This window comes from Pan paniscus, chromosome 10 (assembly GCF_029289425.2).
Source record: "Pan paniscus chromosome 10, NHGRI_mPanPan1-v2.0_pri, whole genome shotgun sequence".
NCBI classification, from domain to species: domain Eukaryota; kingdom Metazoa; phylum Chordata; class Mammalia; order Primates; family Hominidae; genus Pan; species Pan paniscus.
Window position 1 is genome coordinate 69,010,010 of NC_073259.2, and position 26,634 is coordinate 69,036,643.

General features: G+C 43.8%; 1 protein-coding gene across 1 annotated transcript; it reads right to left on the bottom strand.

Moving 5' to 3' along the window:
- Positions 1-1,487: 1,487 nt before the first annotated feature.
- Positions 1,488-24,323, bottom strand: KLHL42 (kelch like family member 42). The gene is made up of 3 exons (XM_003846014.6): positions 23,329-24,323; positions 12,624-12,817; positions 1,488-6,790 (listed from the first exon to the last, which is right to left on the bottom strand). The coding sequence occupies exons 1-3, from the start codon at positions 24,198-24,200 to the stop codon at positions 6,339-6,341; spliced, it is 1,518 nt and encodes a 505-aa protein (XP_003846062.3). The 5' UTR covers positions 24,201-24,323; the 3' UTR covers positions 1,488-6,338.
- Positions 24,324-26,634: the final 2,311 nt, after the last annotated feature.

A 26,634-nucleotide genomic window follows, 5' to 3' on the forward strand; every position in this document is an offset into this window, starting at 1 on the left:
GCTGAGGTGGGAAGATCACTTGAGCCCAGGTGGCCGAGGATGCAGTGAGCTGAGATCGTGCCACTGCACTCCAGCCTGGGTGACAGAGCAAGACCCGGTCTCCAAAAATAGAGAAGGAGGAGGAGGAAAAGGAGGAGAAGGAGAAAAAGAGGAAGAAGAAGAAGAGGAAATAGGGTGGGTATTTTATTCCCCAAAAACCTCCTGCCACACAGAGGTAATCATTTCTACTAATGCTGCAGTCCCTGGGATGTAGTCTGGGAACGGCAGACCCCTATGGTTTCAGATTATCCCAAAGCTAAGAGAGAGATTGACGCCATCAAACTGAAGGTGGAGGCATGGGCAGGAAGCCTGTGGCTAAGAGACAGACATCATAAAGATGGGCTCTAAGTTAAAGAAACTGGGCTCCTCTAAATCTGGGCCTTTATCCTATGGAGTTGCCGGAGATCAGATTTACCAGCATCTGAGTTTTTATTTATTTTTTTTTAATAGAGATAGGGTCTCATTGTATTGCCCAGGCTGTCCTTGAACTCCTGGGCTCAAGCAATCCTTCCACCTCAGCCTCCCAAAGTGCTGGGATTATAGGTGTGAGCCACCGTGCCCAGCCTCAAATGGGTTTTTAAAGTTTTATTGCCAAGGAAATGTTGATGGCCTACAAACAGGAGCCTAGGATCCCTGGCCTCAACAGAAGTGTTCAGGTTCCCCTCCACACACCTCCTGTAACCATGCTCACAGGAAGAGGCTGCCACTTCACCCCCAGGCAGGTCAGCCATGGAACGCGCTGCTGCAAAGCAGGACCAGAGGCTCCCAGACTGGCTCACTCGAAAACCCACTCCTCCACTAGCAAGAGAAAGGATACCCTTTAAACCAGTGACCACTGCATGTAGTTTTCCCTTCTCTTCTTTCTCAAGTGGCAATTTGTAACCTACAGTGCCTCAGTTTCCTCAACTGTAAAGCGGGGGATATTTGTATTTACCACATGGGATTCATGTGAGGATTAAATAATTTAAATAAAAAATGCTTAGAATAATTCCTGGCAAAAAAAAAAACAAGTGCTCAGTTAGATTTGGGTGTCGCTCTGCTGGGTCAGCCATCCTCCTTCTCCTCCATCAGTGTGTCCTCAGTGTGTAGAAAATGGTTGTCCATTTATTTCATTTTTCTTGAGTTGGGGTCTTGCACTGTCTGCCCAGGCTGGAGTGCAGTGGTGCAATCAGAGCTCACTGCAGCCTCAAACTCCTGGGCCCAAGCAATCCTCCTGCCTCAGCCTCCCAAGTAGCTGGGACTAGAGGCATGCACCACTGTATCGGCTAATTTCTTTTATTTCTATTTTTTTGTAGAGACAGGATTTCACTGTTGCCCAGGCTGGTCTCAAATTCCTGGCCCCAAGCAATTCTCCCACCTCAGGCTCCCGAGTCACTTCACCCATTTCCTCCCAGTCCTGGCACAGCCCTGCATACGTAACTGATACATAGAACTTAGATAACAAAAAGTGACTGAAAACTACTTTATTTGAAGACATTTTCTTCTATAGTTCTAAACACAAAAGGAATGCTGTTATAGTGGGTATTTTATAGGCATTCTTGTATTCAAATGAATCACATAATGTTTACACTTTTAAGCTACACTTGAAATTGAAGACTTAATACAACCTTTTAACAAAGAAAGTATCAGTCATATCAAAACATAACTATTCATTCTACAGATTATCACTTTCCCTAAAATGACTACTAGATATGAAAACATTGCAGAGACAGCTCAAGTGCCCCATTCTTAAGGGTTTTTTTTAATAGAAAAAATGACAACGTAAGTCACATTTTTGTTTTCTTTACTAGTAATGAACTATGGCAATCCATTTGAGAAAGCACCAGCCAACCGTACAAGTCATTTCAGCACCCTTTGCTCTTCAAAACTGACCATCTTTTACATTTAATGCTTCCTGTATGAATAAAAATGGTTATGTCAAGTACAGACGTCAGCAACGTGTCAGTTGGTGTGAATTTATGATGTGTTCCTAAGTCAACAGAGAAAATAAAAAAAATCTCTTATGTGAATAAAATCTAAGGATGAAAAACTATCCTTTGATAATTGTCACAAGGCAAAATCAACCACCTTTTCATCAGTACTAGTGTGGAATGGAAATTTCTTTATTAATACTTTTTATGGGAATGTTTTAAAGGCATAGGTATAAATGCACATGCAATCAGCTTGCCCCTCTTAGACACTAACTTTCCTAGCTTCACTCCTCCTTTTCACTGGAACAAGCTGCTGAATCCCTAACTCCAAAGTCTGCAGTGCTTGGTGAGCATTTTTAAATAAAGATTATATGTGATTTTCACTTTTTCACAAAAATGAAGTACAGAGAAGACTGAAAAGCAGTGAGAAAAAAATCATAGAGCAAAAAACTAAAACACAAGATGTGATGTTCAAATTTAAAAGAAAAACAAAACTGGTTCGTGATGATTGTTAGTAAATCACAAAAACAAAGGACAGATAGGGCCAAGACCGAAGGGACCACCAGACCACCGAGCCCCAATGTGCCAGACAAAAGTGGGCATCTTTGAGAAGGACGCCCTGGTGAAGACAATTACAGTGAACCTCTTTATAAGGACGTAAGCTCTTCAAGGTCATGGGCCGTGACTTATTTATGTCTGTATTCTGTTCTTAGCATTGTCTTGCACATGACAGACACTCAGTATTTCTGGTAACCACAGAACTGGAGCTCCATCAGCTCACTGCTTTCAAAGTCATTTTGGTTGGTGTCTACCCACTTAATTCCTTCACTCCTCTGTCTAAAGCAGGGATGGCAAATAGCCTTCATTTCACTCTGACGGACTGGGAATAGATGTCTGGAAGCACCAATCTGACATGGATTCTAAGACCAAATCCTGGCACAGAGGACAGGAATGCTGCACTCATCCATAATGCCTCCTTAAAAGAGCGGTGGCACAGGTGTTATGTATTCCCCATTCCTGGTCTAGGAAAAAGGCATCCAACACCTATTTATATTCCTTTTACATTGCTATGCTGCCTCTTGAGTGATCTGCATTAAGCCACTGTTCGTTAAATGCTGGTTGATCAGGAAGACCAAGGCCTTTCCTCTCAATTTACGTCTTTGGCCAAACAGGTAGGGTCAGAACTTCACCTGGAAATCTGAAAACACATCATCCACAATGCTCAATAGGCAACAGTCCATTGAAAGAGAACAGGTATTTACTTGATTACTCCCTTTGTAGAGAAAGAATTTTGCCCATCTCAATGGTGTGTAGCTTTCATTGATATCTAAGGCATTTGGAATTACTTAGGATCTCGGTGTTAAAAAAAAAAAAATGGCAGGGTTAAATTCTCTTTGGTTCTCACTCTAATCTTAAGACTTCTGTTTGTTTCTTCCTGGTACCCATAACCTTCTCAGCACTTCGTCGTTGTGACTTAACCAATACTGTTGAAATAATCAACTCTTTTACACATTCATCAGAAAACCTTTTAAAGGATGTTAAGGGGAGAGGCCTCTGAAAATAAGTGGGTTGAAAGGAAAGCCAGAGAGAATAACAGGAAGAACCAACCTTCTAACAACCCACACACAGGACTCTCTACCATTCAGACTGCTATCTATAAAATAGGGTGCTTCTGGTAGGGGGGCTGCCACCCCAGGTCCTCCAAGCAACCCTTTTCCCCATAGTGGGAGGTCAGCATCCCTCAGAAGCATCTCAGGAAAAAATGATAAAGCATTTAGAGAATTGGGAAGAAAATAGAGGGATACTATCAAAGAGTAAAGGACAGTCCTGGGGGATGAAGGGGGATTTTCTTTTTTCTTTTTTTTTTTTGGAGACAGAGTCTTGCACTGTCGCCCAGGCTGGAGTGCAATGGCACAATCTCGGTCACTGCAACCTCCGCCTGAAGGGAGATTTTCAAAGCAACATTGCCTCTATCATAGGTAGTCTTCAATGTAATACTGGCACCAACAAGAGAACCGAGCTAAATTAAAACTACCCTCAAAATGTCATCACAGCTGATGTGCACAGCAGGAAGGACGATGTCACAAAATGCACAGATCTGTTCCTGTTGCACATTCCACCTTTCCCACGTACTGCTGGCAGCCCAGAATAACAAAATCTTGTTAGATGTCTGTCTTAAAGAGAGCTATAATATGCAAACATACACACACACACACACACACCTCAAACCTGGTTTATAAAAGAGCTTTGTGGATCAGAGTACACCTCCACTTGGTCCAAGAATCTAATTGTCAACATTAGGCAAATAGACCCAATGAATGTAACCAGGAAGAGAATTAACTGGTTGGCTGGAATATTGTATTTGATATGATGTGCTTATTTGCAAACTAATCTCCAACTGTTTGTCCAGTACTAATTCAACTGACTCATCTTCTAAATGTATAGGACTAAGCCTTTAAAAAGTTAAGCTCTTCAGCAACAAAAAGTTAACACCATCTAAAATAAATAGATTTTAAAATATATGTAATGAAATTACAGGTCACTGGAAATTCAATTCTACAATGAATATAAATTAACATTAAAATCTATTAAGTACTATTCCTGGGAAGATTTTGGTTCAGAGGTTTTATTTTTTTAAGGGCTTAATATTTGGGAATAAATGGGCACAGCTTAGAAACCCTTACAAAGTTGTAAGTAGACTAGAGGTAAGATTATTTGGTGACAAGATACAAAGATCTGTTTCTATGTCCAAAATAATGGCTTACCTCATTTTAGTTAATAGAAGTATTCCCAAAAAGTTGTGCAAATAGGCTTTTTATAACTGGATGCTTATTTTAAGTATACTAGAGGCCATGGTTGTAAAGAAACCCTGTAGTCACTCCTCTAATAAACTGAAAAACTCTAAGTGATTAGCCCCTGTCCTACATCTGCACAGTGGACGGCATACTCCAGGCACTCATAAGTGTTTGTTGAATGCATGAATTCGCTCTGACAGTTTTTTTTTCCCCCTACAGGACTTTCTTAAAGTGAGGCACATGCTAATTGAAATGGTTCTGCCCGCTGTTACTGCAGAAAGATGGAATCCAGCTCACAGTTTAACTGATGCCATTACAAAATATCAGATAATTTCAGAGTGTTTTCAATCAAAATAAAATTTCCATAAGTATGAGTGTATATATTTTTGAGGAATGTTGATCTATGATTGGCGGAAGCTTTTATTGTTAACTCACTCACTGAAAACAACTGCTTGAGCTGAATTCTATTTCAATTAACAACCAAGGCAAGTAAAGCACTTTACCTAACTTCAGAAATACCACCAGAAACCATTCCACTTCTGTAACAGCTTCTTCCCCTCACTCCAGCACAAATATTTAAATGCTGTCCTTACCTTAGTCCACAAAAGCAAAACATGAATTACAAAGCTAAGATTAAATTAGAAAGCTGCCGACTTAAATATGACAAAGTTTTTTTAGCCTTAAAATAAGAACTAAGTCAAATACATTCAACAAAAGTAACTCTTAAAGGCAAATTTTTTTCTTATTTGGTGTTTTCTTCCCTTCCCATTTAAATTTAAGACTCAATTTTAAAAAATATTCATATGTCCATTTTTCTAAATAATATATCCTCTTTAAAACAATACAGAATGCCTAACAGTGCAACCTATGTGTCCACATAAATATGCAATCTGCCACATAAATAAAATAAGAGGTTTTATCAGTCTATTTATCCAGCATTTGTAACTGCAAAAAAGGCTGGAAAAATAGCTAAGAATATTTTTATGCAAGTTTTGGGGAGGACTGAACACTGGTAAGGATTCACTGTAGGGCTCCATCATTATAAGTTTCCTAAAAAGTAGTGTGCAAACAAAATATCTGAACACAGAACCCTAAACATACTAGATGTATGTGTGGGTATGGGTGATGGAGAAGAGAGAATGAATATGTTAATATGAATGCTTGTCAAGGACACTGATAAGAAAAAGAAAAGCTCTCACTTAAGGTGCTAATGATATGTCAAGGGACCTAAATACAACAGATTTTAAAATCATCTTTACCATTTGTCCCAATTATTGACTTTGGCCCTTTACCACACAGACACAATGAATCTACATTTTGATGATCCGTCATTGGCCCAAGAGTATCATGTTTGGAGATGGATTTGCTCCCATAATTTAAAAATCAATAATTTAAAAAATAACAAAGTTGGTCTCTTTTTTCCACCAGTTTTCAAGTAATTAGTTCAAGTAAGCTTATTTACAGCTGCTACTGTATATATGTGACCTACTTTAACCCTTCTTTACCCTTTAGGAATTGGTCTCCCTTGGAATGGGACACCACATTTTAAAAAAAATCTTGAACCAGGTTTTTTTCATCTACCAATTCAATTCAGTCATGTTTCTGCTTTATTGGGCAGATAAAGAGAAGAAACCAGCAAGTTATGTCCAAAAGCTGGAAAACGCCGAAATGCTTCCCAACTATCTGAAAAGATGTTGTACTTGAGGAACACTCGGTGTTCCAAGCTGGTCGACAGGGTGACGTCTCTGCTCATGATGTAGATGCCGTCGTTATGGAGCGCACAAGTCAAGTTAAGACCCGATTTGGACGTGTTCTCCTTGAGGTAGAGCCACTGGCGGGTGACGGTGTTGTAGGACTGCACGGTGAGCATGTCCTCGCTCTGGCTGCTCCTGCGATTGGGCCCCAGCTCGTGGAGACACCCCCCCACGATGTAGATGGTCTCTTCCACAGACACCATCTGCTGCTTGCGAATGTGGACGTCACATGTTTCAAAGAGCGTCCACATGTCGGAAGAGGGGCAGTACTGCAAAATGTTCATGTTCCGGTCTGAAAGAAAGAAAGACAAGTGATGACACCGCCTCCACTAACACCACTAGGCAAGTCTGTACAGAAATGTCTACCTCCGCGTGCATAATTTGGTAACAAAGAGAAAAAACTCTTTCAGAAAAAGCACAAGTTAGAAAAACAGTTTTCAAAATGGCTGGGAAGAGATATATTTAGATCCATCCGCACTCACCTCCCACTCCCAAACGTCTCTTCCGTGGGAGACTCAGACTGGATAAAACCAGGAAAAAGCGCAGCTCTGACTTTCACACAGCCCCTCCTCCCTGGTATCCCCACACCTTTGAACCACCAGGTCAGTGTAAAAAAAGTAAGTGCCTCAGAACCCTCATCAATAGCTACAAAATTACCGACTACTTAATACAGAAGCCAGGCTGGGCAGCAAGTAGATTATTCTTGATAGCTGATCCTAAGAAACATGACAAGTAGCAACACAGGATCTCCAGAGGCTGTCTAGTGAAAAGGACACAACGTTACAAGTCAGGAGAAAGGCAGCAAAGTCTCCCCTGCGGCCTTCTAACAAGCCACAGAACCACTTGGCAATTCAGTTTCCAGTTTTTTTTTTTTTTTTTTTTTTTTTAAAGACAGGATCTTTACCATGCCTAGCCTTAGTTTCCCCATTATATCACCAGAGAGACACTAACAAAGGTCCTCCCCTCTCCCTTTTCCCATTTCCCATGTCCCTCACAAGATGACAGTTGTAGCGTAGATAAGATCAACGTCTAGATAAAAGGTTGCTCTGACATTTTTAATTAATAATGATTTTCGGCCAAGCATGGTGTCTCATGCCTGTAATCCCAACTCTTTGGGTGGGCTGAAGCAGGAGGATCACTTGAGCCTAGGGGTTCGAGACCAGCCTGGGCAATATGGTGAGACCTCCTGTCTCTAAAAAAAATAAAAAATTAGCCAGGCATGGTGGTGTGCACCTATGGTACCAGCTGCTACTTGGAAGGCTGAGGTGGAAGGACCACTTTAGCATGGTAGGGTGAGGCTGCAGTGAGCTGTGATCATGTCACTGCATTCCAGCCAGGGTGACAGAGTGAGATCCTGGTCTCTCAAAAAAAAAAAGTAATTTTCTTTAAGGAAAAATATGGCCTCGTCTCTTTTTGAAAAACGCTTGTGAAATTTAGAATATCTAGTTTTGTTTTTCTTGTTTTTAATTGTTCTCTTTTTCTTTTCTCCTCTAGGAAACAAGTATTTTAGCCTCAGCAGAAAAAACAAATGCTCTGAGTTATAAACAGAATGAACTTTGTTGTTGTTGTTTCTAAACAAACAAATCCTATCCATGAAGGAGACAGCTCAGCTTGGGAACTGGCAGACGACTAAAGCCTACGGCATTTTGACGGCTGCAGGCGCTTGGTAAGAGAAGACAGCTCGTTTTCTCAGAAGTTTCATACCTCTTACAGTCCTTCCTTCTGAGAGGGACCCACTCATAGTTAGCAATGCTTAAAGAGCACCCTCCACAGCCACATCTGATACAAACTGAAGTATCTCCTAAGAGAGCAAAGTCCTGTGCGCGCACATGTCCTGATGCCTGGAGAAATCTCAGAATTGTAAGCCACGGCATTAGGAAACTGTCCTTCTGATTTCCACCCACATTAATACCTCTCCTTCTTTCTTTTTACTGTAGCTATTATGATAAAGATCATTTTAGGAGATGGCCCAAGGGGATTTTGGTCACTTATTTAACAAAAAGTGCTCCTTAGTAACCTGGCTGTCCACCGAACCAATAAAGAACTCATTCTAGTGAGGCTTCCACGTATTTCTCAGCTCCAGGCCCGAAGGTCTTTCCAGGCGTTCTGTAAATGTTTTCTCTCTTCACTCAACAAGGTGGCCTGAGTTGGTGGAATGATCTTTTTGTTTTTACATTTAAAGTTGATTCTGAAGTTTGACAAATCACCCTTCTTCCCTTTATAGCTATTACTCTCTATTGAACTTCTCTGAATTTCTTCAGTGCTGCTAAAGAATTAAAATAATCAAATAGCTACCATAAAAATAATGAGCTATTATTTACTAAATTTTAAAAGTCTCACTTGACTTAAGAAGTCAGGAGGCTAAAAACTAACTTTCTTTTTTCTTTTTTTCCTAACAATCATGATGACTTATCTGAAATACAAGGAACTATTAGGAACTGCTGGGAAAGCCCCAGCAGAGAAAGAGAAGGGCTTCAGAGTATAAGTAACTGCCCAGCTCTCCCATCTTAGAAAACTAGTTTTCGGCCCTTACACAAATAGCCATCCATCCACATCACTGAACCATCCCATCATGGGTATTTGGCTCAGGGAATCCAGGACAGAAATCACGGTGGGTGGCCCAAGCGAAGAAGGTACATTAGCAGTGGCTTGTGAGGTTACAAAACACACAAGAAGGGTTTTCTAGGTCAAATCTAAAGAACATTTGCTCAGCCAGGGTCATGGAAAAACTAGGAAATCTACCAGTAAAGTACTCTTTGGGTTACAGTGCCGCCTGTCAGTGTTGAACAGCTCTTGGTTACAAGAGAAGTCAAAGCACATATGTGCGTTATGTCAGCCCACAAGATGCAGTCTGTGTTACTCAACCTAGAGAGGAATCAGAATTCTTAGAATTGCTCATAGGTAAATAACTGGGAATATTGACTTTCCTAGAAGAAAAGACACACACATATACACACACACACACGAGAGAGGGGGATTACTACATAAACACAAGAGTTCAGGGGGACTGAGGGGCCCATGGCTTAGTCTAAACCTATAAAGTTAATCACTGTAACCTGACAACCAATGTTGAAGGTCAAAGCAATGACTACTAAGTTTCTTTTTTTTTTTTTTCAATTATATGTAAAGAAAAAGTTGAAAACTATCTTCAGTGGAGAGTCACCAGAGAGGGACATTGGGAATAGCTCGACAAATAATGAAAACTTGGAGTGGGAAAAAAAAAAGGTCACTTCTCTTTGTCTTGCCTCTCCTTAAATACATAAATATACACATCACTTCAGTGGGTTGCATGGTGGTCCCTAACAAGATATGTCAATTTCCTAATCCCCAGAACCTGTGAATGGTGATTTTATTCAAAAAAAGGATCTTTGGGCCAGGCACAGTGGCTCATGCCTGTAATCCCAGCACTTTGGGAGGCAGAGGTGGGAGATCGCCTGAACCCAGGAGGTTGAGCCTGCAATGAGCTATGACTGTGCCACTACACTATTTCCTGGGCAATAGAGTGAGACTCCATCTCAAGGGAAAAAAGAAAAAGAAAGGGGGTCTTTGCAGATGTAATTAAGTTAAAAACCTTAAGATCTTTCTGGATTACCTAGATGGGGCCTAAATCCAACAGTGGCAACTGTCCTTAGACAGAAAGGGAAAAGCCACAGACACATACAGAGGCAGGGGCATCATATGAAGACAGAGGCAGGGGCATCATGGAGCCACCAGCCAAGGAGCCCCGAGCTACCAGAGACTAGAAGGAGCAAGGAGGACTCCTCCCCTAGAGCCCTCAGAAGGAGCACAGCCCTGCTGACACCTTGACTTCTGACTTCTGGTCGCCAGAACTATAAGAAAATATGTTTCTGTTGTTTTAGGCCACCAAGTGTATACTAATTTGTTATGGCAGCCACAGGAAACTAACACACCTCCCACCATCTTCCCCACTGAATTAATGTTTCGACTTATTCTAAAAAGAAATAAATCAGATGTTCATCAAATACTTTACATTTTAACTTCTTCCTAACATAAATCCCCAAAACAGGACACATTTGGATATGGTGGAAGGAATTTCTGTCACCTATCTGGATGCTACGTTAGCATGTCGATTTCTGTCCTTTGGGAAGTTCCCATGGGTGCTGCGGCCTCACAGGGTCTTCTTCAGGCTTGTTAGCCAGGGTTGAAGAGCTCTGTCCTGCCCATATGGTACCACAAAGGAGTGGTAGTTTATTTCACCATGTCAAATAAAACGGCAACTCTACTACCATAATGTGGCTTAAAGTCCTAAGAGCCAGGTTACACCTTTTCTGTAAGTCCTGGGCTCCATAGAGTCACACAGACCAAATGCAGAAATAGATTTCCTTGGCTAAGAGGTAACTTGGAGACATCTGCTTTGGAGAGTGGAGGGAAGGAAAGGCACCCCTCTGCTTGACTATCCCCCATTGTCTGTCTTCCCACAACCACAGTTTTATTTTTTCTTTTCTTTTTTTTTTTTATTTTAGAGACTGGGTCTCACTCTGTCACCCAGCCTGGGGTGCAGGGGGGCAGTCATAGCTCACTGCAGCCTCAAACCCCTGGCTCAAGCAATCCTCCTGTCTCAGCCTCCCAAGTAACTGGGACTACAGGTACATGCCACCACAACCAGCTAATTTTTTTATTTTCATTTTTAGAGAAGGGGTCTTGCTGTGTTGACCAGGCCTATCTTGAACACCCAGGCTCAAGTGATCCTCCTGCCTCAGCCTCCCAAGCAACTGGGACTACAGGTACATGACACCACATCCAGCTAATTTTTTTCATTTTTAGAGAAGGTGTCTTGCTATGTTGCCTAGGCCTGTCCTCAACTCTCAGCCTCAAGCAATCCTCCTGCCTCAGCCTCCCAAAGTGCTGGATTACAGTCATGAGCCACTGTATCCCGCCAATAACTACATTGTTCTCTATCACTGTAACCTGAGACAATTCCCTACCAAAAAGAGCAGTATAAAACTTGCTGGCAAGCAGGGCATGGTGACTTATGCCTGTAATCCCAGCACTTTGAGAGGCCAAGGCAGAACAATCACTTAGCCCAGGAATTCAAGACCAGCCTAGGCAACACAGGGAGACCTCGTCTCCACAAAAAATAAGCTTGTGGAGAAATTTTTTTAATTTCCAAATTATTAACAATAAAATGCCTACCAAAAAAGTGAAAAACACATATGTACATTTTAATAAATAGTGGAACCAGGCCGGGCACGGTGGCTCACACCTGTAATCCCAGCACCTTGGGAGGCTGAGGCAGGTGGATCACCTGAGGTCAGGAGTTACAGACCAGCCTGGCCAACATGGTGAAACCCCATCTCTACTAAAAATACAAAAATTAGCGGGGCATGGTGGTGCATGCCTGTAATCCCAGCTACTTGGGGGGCTGAGGCAGGAGGACTGCTTGAACCCAGGAGGCAGAGATTGCAGTGAGCCGAGATCACGCCACTGCACTCCAGCCTGGGTGACAGAAGGAGACTCCATCTCAAAAAATAAATAAATAAATAAACAAATAAATAGATAGTACAACCAACTCCCACTGCTGGTCAGGAAAGAGCTCTCTTGTATTCATGTTCTTGCTCCTCCTGTGATATGTGAACAGTGTCCTAAAACTGGGTTTCTGGAACCTCTACCTGATGTGTGTGTGCTCACAAAGAGAGAAAATGAGAACTAATCTGCAAGGATGCTCTGGTACTAAATTCCATAATGGTGGATGGGGGCAGGTTTGGTGTATGTTTGGGATAAGGATGGGAGTTCCCAGATAATCTTCTCCAAAGAGCTACCCAACCTCAGAGAGCGACCCCCACAAACCAGGCCCAGCCAAATCACAAGACGGCTGACCAGAAAGCTGGGTTTCCAGAAGCAAAAAAAAAGAGATAACATTTTTTTTTTCACAGCTCTCCCTTCCCCATTCGATTTTCATGCTCACACAAAGTTATCAAAAGATCCCTCCTGTCCCAATCATCCCTGCCATATGGAACTCTCTTCCTTCCAGATGTGTAAGTGTACACTATTAAAGCATAACATGACACTCGGATATGTCGGGGCTTCCTCTGACACCCTCTTGCCCTTCCCAGACTGCTGACGCCTACACATGGGCAGACCACCTACCTGGTCCCTTCACTTACCTCTGGTAGTGTATCCTCCAATGACATAAATTTTTCCCTTACACTCACAGGCAGAGAACTCAGCCAGAGGATTGGGTAAGGGCGCCACAAAATTCCACGCATCCTGCTCAGGGTTGTAACACTCAACGTTAGAAACGGCCTGCCCTCCGATGGCATAGAGTTTTGAATTAACAGCCACAAGTTTGAAGTTAGACCTGAAAGAGAGACACAAAGGCCCACAGAGTTAGTTCTTCTGATCAATGAAAAGTGTAACAATGGCATGAACTACTAGACTCTCCTGGACATGTGAAGAAAATTCGCTCTCCCAGTTGGGGGCCATTCCGCCTGAGGACAGAGGAGGAAAGGATGGCTTCTCGAATCTCACTCCTGTCCCCAAGATTCCACGGGAATGGCACACTGTCCAAACACTAGCTATCGAAGATAAGCAGTTCAATACAACAAGTTATTAATCTTGTTCAGCCTTAGTCCAGCAACCAAAGACAATGTGTATACACTAAACTCCACACTTTCTTTCAGGGCCAGGCACAAGGGTAAGAGGGGAAGGCACCCACATCACCCCATTGTCTTTCACCTCTCAGAATGGTTATTTCATTCTTCCTACTGAGTAGTATGGCTTCATCTTAGGGACACACTGGTGCTGTCAGGACAGGCAGGTGCGAGAAGTGACTGCTAAAGGGTAGGTCAGGAGATCCTTGCACAACCAGTATACCTGAGCAGGACACTGGTCCTGCCTCCCGCCTCCAAGGGCATCTAACATACTGCTTCACAACATGTAAGATGGGGAGAGGTCAGCACTGAACAAATTCACAGTTTGTATTTATTTATTTACTAATTTATTTATGAAACAGGGTCTTGCTCTGTCACCCAGGCTAGACTGCAGTGGCACAGTCATAGCTTACTGCAGCCTTGAACTCCTGGGCTCAAGAGAGTCTCCTGCCTCAGCCTCTCGAGTAACTTGGACTACAGGTATGTATCATCATATTCAGCTATACTCAGCTAATTTTTTATAAACATTTTTTTGTGGAGATGGCATCTCACTATGTTGTCCAAGATGATCTTGAACTCCTGGCCTCAAGTGATCCTCTTGCTTCAGCCTCCCAAAGTGCTAGGGTTATAGTTATAAGACACCACAACCAGCCTCAAAATATTTTGATCCAGCATTCTTAGGGTCTTTACATATGTTAATTCAACAAATACTTCTATTGACAAATGCTCATCTTTCATAAAAATAATAACTTGAAAAAGAGATGGACAATGGTTTCCAGCTCTATATTCAGTAAATAATTAAATGCTGCTTATCAGCTTCAGACACTAAATAAGTCTTATGATTTTTGAACTGAATAGTAACACAAAATTAATTTGTTTCGATATAGCACACAAAAGGCAGGAAGGATAAACTCTTGGGAGTGTTGGGTCAGTCTGCTGTGAGGTGTGCAACAGTCACAAGTTTACAAGAGGATGAGCAGCAGCATGATGCAACAGAAAAACACCTGAGCACAAATCAGAAGACCTCGCTTCTAGTCCCAGCTCTGCTGATAACCAGCTATCTGACCCTGGTCCAACCACCTCACTTCCTCATCTGTAAAATGGGGATAACAGCCATCACAAGGTGGTCGAGATGATTAAATCAAATAGTCTATCAGAAACTACTACACAGAGATAAAATACTATCATTCAAATTTCTGTTTTCTAGTGTTTGAAATAAAGGTGCTAGACCAAGTGAATTTCAAGACCACATCTAATCCCAACACAATGATGTCTTCAAAAATAATAATACACTAAGAAAGAATGGAGGTAGAGGCTATGCACACACAAAAAACTTATATAAGGGAGTAGATTAAGAAGAAGCAGTAAACAAGAAGCCCATGCTTGATCCCCTAAAAAGTGTTCAATGAAACTGATGCATTACACTATGGAAACTAGGTTAGTAATAGGCACCTACTAAACAGTTAAGATTTTTTAAAGGTTCCTATCATGTTTATATCTAAATGTGTGTTTTAGTTTGTTTTTCCACTCAGAGCGTGAATAGAGTACTCTTCATCAAGAGCCTCGTCTTGTCCCTTAAAGCCAGCCAGCCAGCCAGCCAGCCCACTTTTTTGTGCCAACAGACGTCAGGGTGGCAGGTACTGGGGGGTCCCTGATTCCTGCTGCTTACCTTTCTTGCTGCCAATGGTCCTTAAAATCCAACCATGATGCCCTGTGTGTGCAAATTTGGGGAACCAAAGGAAATAAAGCTTGTAAACAAGCACTAAATTTTCCCAGCCGCAATTTGTTTTTGCTCCCCAAAGGTACACAGATAGTAAATTTTGTAAGATCAAAACAGTTTTTAGTATTTATCCAGCATAATCATTTGTCCTAAGCAAACATGTAAGGGGCTTCTTTTTGAGACCAATGAATAGGCAGTTAAAGTAAATGATTCCATCTCTCCAGACCCCAACACGCTCAAATTCACTTGAAGAGAAACACTTTTTAATGCTGAATTTGTTTTAAGATGAAATTGCCACCTAAAAACAGACCATTTAATAAAGAGGCATACTGCTAAAGGTTATGAGTCCAGGCTTACACAGGGAAATCTCAGACATCACACATCAATTGCTGTCTGACTTTAGACAAATTACTGAATCTGTTGATCTGTTCCTCAGTTTTCTCATCTGTTAAGTAGGGATAAGAAGGGCACAATATCTGGCATGCAGTAAGAGCTGAAAAGGACAGCACTTGCAGAGATAAGTCTTTCTCCATTGGCATTCTAGGGAGTGCTTCTCAGGGTGTCCTAAGTCTAAGTTTTTCTTAACCTTGGGAGGGTTGGTTTCTCATTTGTCAACTGCAACAGTCACTGACTGTGATGTTTTATGCTCTCTCATCCACAAATTCTCATCACTTACTGCTTCATTTCCAACTTTCTGAAAATAATTCTTCCACTCTTCACCTCTTGAATGGTAAAGGTATAAATTCAAGCTATCAACTACTTTTCAAAATTATCATCTCTACAGTGTTTTCTTAATTTAACACACTATGTTCAGGAGGTAAAAAGAAGAATTTCAAGACCAAGTAACAAGTCATCTATCATAGCTATATACTTGTTCCTTGCAATAAATAAAAATATTATCATTAGAATTTCTGTTTTAAGTGAGAAAACAAGTCATCATAGCTATATACTTGTTCCTTGCAATAAAAAAAATATTATCATTAGAATTTCTGTTTTAAGTGAGAAAATTGGATAAAACCACAACTGAATTTCAAGGTCACTTATAAGAAAATTTTTTTTTAAAAGGAGAGCTTTTTAAGAGACAGGGTCTCATTTCATTGCCCAGGCTGGAATGCAGTGGCCTGATCATGGCTCACTGCAGCCTTGAACTCCCAGCCTTAAGCAATCCTCCTGACTCAGCCTCCCAAGTAGCTAGGCCACCGTGAGTGGCTTAAAAAGCTCTTTAAACCCCTAAAAGCTAAGTAACATGAAACATGCTAAACACCAGCACGCAGATCTCAAGGATTAACAGTAGCTACATACAACCATAGGAAGGCAAGATGACACAGAGGTCTGGGTGGCTTCGAGTCTAGCCCTGTGATTATGTGGAAGGTAATTAAACTCACTGAGCCTCAGTTTCCACTTTAAGGAAATGGGATTAATAACATCTACCTCATAGAGATGTTGTGAGCATTAATATGAAGTGACACCTCAAGTTGTGACTACAATACCTGACCCAGAGTAAGAGCTCAAGAAATGAAAACCATCATTATGACTCCCTATGTAGAGAAAGAAGTTTGCTTACCATCAGAGTAAAAATTAGAACAAAATGTCAAGATCCTTTCAAAAGTCCTTTCTCAACCACTCAGAACACGACTGCTTAAGTCTGTGGGCCATCCAGGTCCTTTTGTCTCCTCTTTCCCCTTCATCTACTTGCCTTCTGCCATGTCCCTACGCATTAATTTCCCCTAGGGACTAGGAAGGGGAGAAGGGGAAAGGTTAGAAAATAGAGGTAGTCATTGTTGCTACCTATGCCCAGCTCTAAGAAACTCCAAAAGCAAAGATGCAAAAAGCAATTTAAACTGTTGGCCAAAATTAAATGGGGAGTTGGGGGGGAGTGTGAATAGACGTACAGTTTTCTTTCTTGCACTATTCCCAGGCTCTACTACAACATCAACCACAGAAATGCTCCAAAAATGGTAAACATTGGCTGAGAGGAGAAGGGACAGCTCAGCAAACGCTAAGGCTGACAACTGCAATTCCATCTCTGCCAGGAGACACTTGTTTATTAAAGTCTCTCTCTCAGCCTTGCTGTATTCACACATGGAACAGGAGGACTCACTCCAACTCCATTTTCAGAGCTAAAGTGCAGGGCAATGGAAAAGACTAGAGAAAGCTCTGGAAATGGAGAACCTTAATGAACAAACTGCTGCAACAGTGGTCAGTTCCTGCAAGTTATCACTGATTAAAGGGAAAGCAAGCACCCTCGATCTCACAAGCTTTTTTTTTTTTTTTTTTTTTTGAGACAAAGTCTCACTCTGTTGCCCAGGCTGGAGTGCAGTGGTCTGATCTTGGCTCACCACAACCTCCCCATCCCGGTTTCAAGCGATTTTCCTGCCTCGGCCTCTCAAGTAGCTAGGACTACAGGTGCCCACCACCATGCCCGGCTAATTTTTGTATTATTAGTAGAGACAGGGTTTCACCACGTTGGCCAGGCTGGTCTCGAACCTCTGACCTCAGGTGATCCGCCTGCCTCAGCCTCCCAAAGTGCTGGGATTACAGGTGTGAGCCACCGTGCCTAGAGGTCTCACAAGCTTTTATGTGTGAAGAGTTACATCCTGACAATTTGTGAGATCAAACCCACGTTCAGACCATCAGGCAGTGTTGCACACTTGGCCTACAGAGCAAAACATTTCTTTTTTACCCTCTGATGGTCATATAGCACCCACTATCTTCTCCAGAGTGCAGAAGGCTTTATAAAATCTCTCAATTGGCCGGGCGCGGTGGCTCATGTCTATAATCCCAGCACTTTGGGAGGCCAAGGCAGGCAGATCACGAGGTCAGGAGATCGAGACCATCCTGGCTAACACGGTGAAACCCCATCTCTACTAAAAATACAAAAAAAAATTAGCCAGGCGTGGTGGCGGGCACCTGTAGTCCTAGCTACTCGGGAGGCTGAGGCAGGAGAATAGCGTTAACACGGGACGCGGAGCTTGCAGTGAGCCAAGATTGGGCCACTGCACTCCAGCCTGGGCAACAGAGCGAGACTCTGTCTCAAAAAAAAAAAAAAAAAAAAAAAAACTCTTTCAATCCCAGAGTTCCTGCTATTTAAGATTCTGGATCACTGCACTATTCAGTCCCTGGGAAAAGTGAACTGCTCTACGTTTGACCCCTTTATCAAAGTAAAATACTGATACATCCCAAAGCAGTCTCCGACAAAGGTGAATCAAAGTAGATGTGAAATTCTGCATAGCCAGAGGCCAAAATCTGGTTTTCTTTCTCAAGGTTCCAAATTTCTTCCAGTGCATGCATAACCTGTATTGGATGCCTCATCCAGGAAAAACTCTCTGCTAGGTTTCATTTTTACTTGTCTCATCATCTAAACTCAATTTTAAACTTCTTGAGGGCAGCAATTACGTCATCAGTTTCTGTACATCCAACAGTGACTAGAAGAATGCTGGGCTTAAAGGCTGTGGTGGAGCTGAGGCACACATGATGAAATTTTGAAAAGTAGCAGTGTACCACAAAAGATCTGTGCTCTATTTTTTAGAAGGAAATAAATTTTTTTAAAGAAGGGGGGAAATGTGCATGAAGATGGTCCCTGCAAGTCTAAAATCCAAAACTTATAAACAATTTAAGTGGTTATAACTACTCAATGGATATTTACATTTTGGTTGCTGTACTTATTACACATCCTTGAGCAATTTACTTCTCTGTGCCTCACTTCCTGTCTCTTTAGAATGGGAACCTGCCTAACAGCCCTTGTGAAGAATAAGTTAGATAATTCATGCAAAGCAGCGGGAACAGTACCTACTGCAGAGTTAAGTGTTCAATTAAATGATGTCTCTCATTATTTCTCAGCTACTCTAAATAAATATAATGACTGTTACCAAGGTAAAAATGTTCACTATAGTGTTACAAATAAAGCGAAATATAAAATTATACATTAACTTTTATTACAATAATGTAAAAATATATTCCATAGTTTTTTTAAAGAAAACACGTATTTTAAGCACCTATTATTATTGGACATCTTGTTAGGAGTAGGGCTATACATTGAGTAAGTCCTAGTTCCTGATCGGAAGGCAGAGAGACAACAACAGAGAATTTCACTTCAAGTCGGGGAATGTGCATGAGATGCTAGAGGAGCAGAGACGGAACACTCAGCCCAAGCCAGAGTTCGGGAAGGAACTCCTGGGAGATATGTCATACCTGAGTCAAAGAAGAGGGAACTAAAGAAGGGTAGAATTTCCAATACAGCATCAATAATCAATTAGAAGATATAATGGAGGGTCAGGCATGGTGGCATGTAATCTTAGCACTTTGGGAGGCCACAGTGGGAGGATTACCTGAGGCCAGGAGTTCAAGACCAGCCTGGGTAACACAGCCCCCATTTCTACAAAAGAAAAAATTTTAATTTTAAAAAATTAACCAAGCACGGTGTTGCATGCCTGTAGTCCCAGCTACTGGGGAGGCTGAAGCAGGAGGATTGCTTGAGCCCAAGAGTTGAAGGCTGCAGTAAGTTATGATCACACCACTGTACTCCAGCCTGGGTGACAAAGCAAGACCCCATTTCTTTAAAAAAGAAAAAATAAAGGGATATTTGGATGTCTGACAACATTTCCTCCCTTCCACGTGGAAGTAACCAGCCATGGTTGAGAGGTGGAGCCCTCTTTTGGTAGGGCGATAGCGCTCAGCTTCATCATAACTCCCACCCACCCCTCTATGCAACAATTTCACCTACCCAGTCACTTTGGGATCTTATTTTTGAACACTGCAGAAAAAATAACGGCATGGGCAAACATGCACGACATTACATAACAGACAAGAGATTAATATCTGTATTCACACATAGAACTTCTCAAATGAATGTGAAGAAAATAAGCCAATTTTTAGGAAACTGGCAAAGACCATTTACAAAAGAAATACAAATGGCCAACCAACATATAAAAAGAATAATCTCTCTTCTAATTGGGAAAAATCACACTAGCGTTTTTGCCCATTAGGTTTGGGAAAAAAGATGATAATATTCTATCTTGGCAAGAGTATAGGGAACTGGCAAGCACAAACACTTTTGATGGAAGAGGAAATCAGAACAATTTTTTTGATGGGCAATTTGGCGGAAGCAACCAAAATCTATTTATTTATTTATTTTTAACTGTTTATAGAGATGAGGTCTCACTATGTTGCCCAGGCTGGAGTGCAATGGCTATTCACAGGCCCGATTAGAGTGCACTGCAGCCTTCAGCTCCTGGGCTCAAGTGATCCTCCTGCCTAAGCCTCCCAAGTAGCTGGGACTACAAGCGTGAACCACTGCACCCACCTTCAACAAAATTTAAAACATGCATACACAGCTGGGCGCGGTGGCTCACGCCTGTAATCCCAGCACTTTGGGAAGCCTAGGCGGGCGGATGACGAGGTCAGGAGATCGAGACCATGCTGGCTAACAAGGTGAAACCCCTTCTCTACTAAAAATACAAAAAAAAAAAAAAAAATTAGCCAGGCGTGGTGGCGGGCACCTGTAGTCCCAGCTACTCGGGAGACTGAGGCAGGAGAATGGCGTAACCTGGGAGGCGGAGCTTGCAGTGAGCCGAGATCGCGTCACTGCACTCCAGCCTGGGCAACAGAACGAGACTCCGTCTCAAAAAAAAAAAAAAAAACACATACACTTTGCCCTACCTATCCAGGGATTCCACGAATTTGACATATGAAACTAACTCACATATGGCTACTAAGATACATGCACGCATCTACCAGGATGTTCAATATGGCAATGCTTATTGAAACATCCAATGCAAATGGAAGTGACCTAAATGTCCATAAATAAGGGAAGGGCTAATTACATTATGGTACATCCATAGGCTGGAATGCCACGCAGCCATTAAAAAGCGTGAGGTAAGGCCGGGCGCGGTGGCTCACGCCTGTAATCCCAGCACTTTGGGAGGCTGAGGCGGGCAGATCACGAGGTCAGGAGATCGAGACCATCCTGGCTAACACAGTGAAACCCCGTCTCTACTAAAAATACAAAAAAAAATTAGCCGGGTGTGGTGGCGGGCGCCTGTAGTCCCAGCTCCTCGGGAGGCTGAGGCAGGAGAATGGCGTGAACCCCGGGGACGGAGCCTGCAGTGAGCGGAGATCGCGCCACTGCACTGCAGCCTGGGCGACAGAGCGAGACTCCGTCTCAAAAAAAAAAAAAAAAAAAAAAGCGTGAGGTAGATCTACATTTGTTGACACAGAAAAAAACTCTCAGATATGGTTAAATGGAAATATCAAGTGCCATAATAATTAGTACAACCTAGACAATTTTAGAATTTTAAAAATGTGTAAGGTGATACACCCCCGTGCACATTAATATACCTAAACACTTTTCCCCTATTGTTAACCACTATCAATATACTTATACAGCTGATCCTTTAATAACACGGGTTTGAACTGTGAGGGTCCACTTACATTCAGATTTTCTTCTGCCTCTGCCACCCCGAGACTGCAAAACCAACCCTTCCTCTACCTCCTTTTCCTCCTCAGCCTACTCAACGTCAAGATGATAAGGATGATCCACTTCCGCTTAATTTTCTCTTCCTTACTTTATTAATAACATTTTCTTTTCTATAGCATACTTTATTGTTAGAATAAAGTATATACTACATATACAAAATGTATTAATTGCTTATGTTATTGGTAAGGCATCTGGTAAACAGTAGGCTATTTAGTAGTTAAGTTTTTGGGAGAGTCAAAAGTTATATGGGGATTTTTGACTGTGCAGGGTTTGGTGTCCCTGGCCCCCACATTGTTTAAGGGTTAACTGTATTTATATAAGTATACATATAATTTACAGTATAAATGTTTATACATTTATAATATCTAAAGGTAACAAAAGTCTGTTGATACACTGACACTTTTTTTCTGTACCCTGAGGGCAGACATTTACTCTTTTTACTCTACAGTTTTGTGTGTAATTTGCAGTTTTTCTAAGAATCATGCATTCATGCATTACTTGAATGCTTTTTTTTTTTTTTAAGGGGATGAAAAGGGCCTTCCTAGAAAAAAAGACAAAGACTACCAAGGATGTATGAAGGGAAGAAAGAAGTGTGAGGAACTGTGGCACTAAGCATGGCCTGGTGAGCACCAAATGATGCGTAGCTAGAGGAATGCAAGAGGAGTGAGAGAACTCAGGGCCGCCCACCCCTAATCAGACCACCACCCATGGCCACACAATGTTCCTTTGTCGTTTCAATTACAGTGCATAGAATTTGTTTTAAAATAACACTTCTGATACCAAATTTTAAATATGGTATCATCTCAATGGTGTAAATAATGCATTAAAAATGGGCTGGCAGGAAATATGCCAACCTGGTTACTGCCTCTGGGAAGAGCGGGTAGGAATAATCATCTTTTTGCTTCTTCATTCTTTTCCATTTTCCAGTTTTCTGTAACTATGTATTATCAGGGGAAAAAGCATACTTTTCAAAATGAATTTCATATTATAGGAGAGATAAAGCCAGTTATTTCCCCCAAATAATCCCTGGCCAAGGAGGACCCTCGAGTCAAATAAATAGATATATAAAGGATTCTCTGTTACTGTTAAGACTTTCTTTGCCCAGCTGTGAGCTCCCCAACTCCTTGCTCCACACTTCAGGACCAGGACCCTGTGAGGATTGAGATGGAAACACGTGGATGGGAAGAAAGGGTATTTTCATCCTTTCTTGAGTTACATTGATTCTTTTCCCTGCTTCTGAATGACGCTGAGGCCTCCTAGGCGCTACCATCTTTATTTCCTACCATCTCTTCCTGTATATGCTCTTTGCTCTTGTTTTGATATTCCTTCCCTGGTTCCTTTCCCTTCTCCCCTCTCATCCCACTCCTCAAGCTCCTCCTCTTCCTTTCTTCAAGTCACCCATGTTGGAGGCAGGAGAGATTTACAGGATGGGAGGGGGAGAAGGTTGCGTAAATGAAAATATTCCAATTCTGTAGTTGAACACTTCCAGGCTCAAGCTTTGGGTCATGACGATGGCTGTCCAGGGAAGGAAGCACAAGAGAGGATAAAAAATAAGAAAAGCAACCCCTATTGCAAACGTTAATACATTTCCAGTGATTATCTCTTGATCATGATGGTATCACAGTGTGGAAGACTCTGTTGTCACAGTCATTGACATCAGAAAAAAATCCTAAAAACTAAGACAAATTTTTTAAAAATTAAGGAGCAATTTTCTTTTAAAGTATTCTTGTAGGAAACCACAACATCTTGTTTCACAAGAACAGAGGCAAAGAAAGCAGTTTCACCTAAAGGCACAATACCTGCCAAAAAACCACTCCACTTCTTGACCTCACTGGGGACATCCTCTTCGCAATTTCTTAGTTCATTGGGAATTTTGCCAGCGCCAAGGCCAACAACATTCCTGAAGATGTCATTTCCACCACAGCACACCCTCCCCTATTTACTGGCTCAGTAAACACTGGGGCAATGAACTAATGAACAAGTGAATGAATGAGAAGGCAGCAGCACTCTGCCGGGGTGCTTACCTCTTCTGGTTCATGGAGGCCACCTGGAGCCACTCGTTGGTGCTGGGGTTGTAGGAATGCGCGGCGGAGATCTCCTGGCTAGTGATCCTATACCCGCCCACTATGAAGAGGTAGTTGTCCAGGATGGCAGACCCATAGCCCCTGACATTGACCAGGTCGGGAGGAAGGTTGTTGGCCAGCGGGAACCAACGCTCAGTCATCTCCTCGTACCTGAGCATGGACGGGGGCTCCCCCTGGTAGGGGTGAGGGGCCAGGGGTCCCCCCAGGAAGTCCCCGAGGGCCACGAGGACAGGAGTCCCAGTCATCCGGGCCTCCCTCAGCCTCTGCTTCAGGCTGACATCCCCTGGAGCTTGGGGAGGAGACCCCAGGAGGTGGAACTGGGGCTTGCACAGCACCTCGTGGAAGTGGACGACCATGAAGCGCAGGCAGGCCTCCTGCAGATCGGGCAGCCCGTACACCTGCGCCAGGCGGTACATCTCCAGGCAGTTGTTGAGCCGCACCTGGGACAGCAGCAGCTGCAGCAGGGACGTGACCTGCAGGAAGGAGGCCGCCTCCACCAGCTCGGACAGCAGGCTCACCTCATCCATCTCCTCGTCCTCGTCCACCCCGCCGCCCTTTTCCCCGCGCGGGCCCAGGAGCCAGCCTTCGCGGGCCCCGCCGGCGTTGATGAAGTCCAGCACCAGCCGCAGGCCCGGCGCGCTGAGGCCGCGCAGCTGCTGCACCTCCGGGCCGCCGGCCTCCTGGCTCAGGGCCTCGCGCATGCCGGAGCGGTAGAGGGCGCGGAAGTAGTCGCTCTGCTCGATGAGCTTCCTCTTGCTCACCGGGTAGCAGCGGTCCTCCAGGCGGATCTGCACCATCTCCTCGGCCGACATGGCTGGGGGCCCCGGGGCGGCAGCGCTCACCGCCAGATCTGCGCGCCGGCCTCCCAGCCCCTACGCGCGCGCCGGTTCCGGGCGGGGCGCCGAGGGATGGCGGCCCGGGAGGAGCGGCGAGGTGAGGGCCGCCCGCGCTCGCCCGGCCTCTCCGGCGGCCCCTCCTCCCGGGGCCCGCTCCCGCGAGGCGGCGGCCCTGCCCTTCTCCTTTCCCTCAGCGCCAAAAAAGGGCCGGCGGAGCGCGGCGGGCGTCCTCGCGCGGGCTCTCCCGGGCGGCGCCAGGCGGGAAGGGAATTCCAGCTCCCAGCCAGCAGCCTCCTCCCCCGCCGCCCTTCTCACTTCCGCCCGCGGGACCCCAGCCGCCGGCCTGACCTGCCGGCTGGATCCGGCTCTCGGGGAGGCCCGGGAAGCTGCGGGCCCGGGCGCCTCGGCTGCGGACGCGCAGCTGCGGGAGGCGGAGGGCGCGCGTCCCCGCAGCCTCTCCGCACGCCCGGGGCGCGCCGGCTCCGCCGCCTGTTGGGGGCTGCAGTGATGCTCCGGGGTACCCCAGGGAGAAGAAATTCGTTTTCTCTCCCACGCTGCTTTACACGGGCTAAAGAAAAAGAAATGAGCGTGGGAGGAAAGGGAAGGATGGAGTCTCTGGTCCAGGGAGACAAAAAGGCATCAAATATGGGGTCCTCCTTCTGGCCCAGTCCGGCATCGAGTGTCAGTGGGCTGAGGCACGCAGGCAATCTATGGACAGTTGGTGGCAATGTTGGTGGCACGTAGAGCTGATTCTCTGGTAGCGTGGTCGCGTAGGAGCCATCTTACAGGAGGTCCAGGCAGATGGCAGCAGGTTCTCAGAGGAATCGGGTTGGGAGGCAGGGGAGCTTGCATTTGCCACTGGGGCCCCTTATTCTCCCTAAGTTATTAAAAGAAAGATGAAAGCGCAGCCCGACTAAATAAAGTTACATCACGTGGCTTCTGGTTTTAAACCATGTTTTCTATGAGCCATTGCTTTTCTACTTCAGGATTGGACTAGCCATTACGGAATGTTATCCTGGCGCAAAAGATCTGACAAAATTGGCTCATAAATGTCTGCAAGAAGTAGCTTTTCTTGTCACCCCCTTTCTCCACCTACCCTGCCCCCATCATCTGAGGACCATTAAGAGAGACCACACGTGCGGTTTGGCTGAGCGCGGTGGCTCACACCTGTAATCCCATGACTTTGGGAGGCCCAGGTGGGCAGATCACGAGGTCAGGAGTTCGAGAGCACCATGGCCAACATGGTGAAACCCCGTCTCTACTAAAAATACAAAAATTAGCCGGGCGTGGTGGCACGCGCCTGTGATCCCAGCTACTCGGGAGGCTGAGGCAGGAGAATTGCTGGAACCCGGGAGGCGGAGGTTGTAGTGAGCCGAGATCGCGCCGCTGCACTCCAGCCTGGGCGACAGAGCGAGACGCCGTCTCGGAAAAGAGAGACCACTTGTTTCCTATGTTCTCTCACTGAACATTGCAATTAGAAGGCCCACCCCAAATAATAATAGGAAGGACTTTTTGTCTTGCTAATGAATTCATCCCAGGAAGGGGGTGGGGGGAGAAATATATTGTTTGGATTATCTTTGGGTAGGAGAAGGGAGAAGGATTGGGAGGAAGCAGAGGGTGTGTTCACTCTTATCTTACAAAACAAAAACAGAAAACCTTGAAAACTTACCCCAAACCAAGATTTGAGAACCACCTATGATAAACAGTCCTTAACTTGGAGAGAATATGTTTGGTTTTTTTTTTATTATTACAAGCTTCAGCTTTCTTCTTGAATGACAGATTGTTAAATAATATCTTCTTCGTAAGTACATTTTCCCTATTTAAAGAAGATACATCCTACCATGCTAACATTTTACCTTAGGAAGGAGAAAGGGTTAAAAACCAGAGAACTAAAGAAAGTCAAAGGTGAAACATGAGATCCTTTCAACATAGTTTGGTTACATTTGTGGTTCTTACTACGAAATTTATCTGCTTCACAGAGTGGTGTTGTTGTCATCTTTTACTTTGTTTATTATTATTACTTGGGAAAGGAGGTTTATCTTTTTATTTTTTAGAAAAAAAAATGCATTTTTTTTTTTTTTTGAGACGGAGTTTCCCTCTTGTTGCCCAGGCTGGAGTGCAATGGTGCGATCTCAGCTTTCTGCAACCTCCACCTCCCGGGTTCAAGTGATTCTCCTGCCTCAGCCTCCGGAGTAGCTGGGATTCCAGGCATGAGCCACCACACCCGGCTAATTTTGTATTTTTAGTAGAGACGGGGTTTCACCATGTTGGTCAGGCTGGTCTGGAACTCCCGACCTCACGTGATCCACCCACCTCGGCCTCCCAAAGTGCTGGAATTACAGGCATGAGCCTCCATGCCCAGCAAAAAAAAATGCATTTTTTTTTCCATAGAGATAGGGTCTTGCTACCT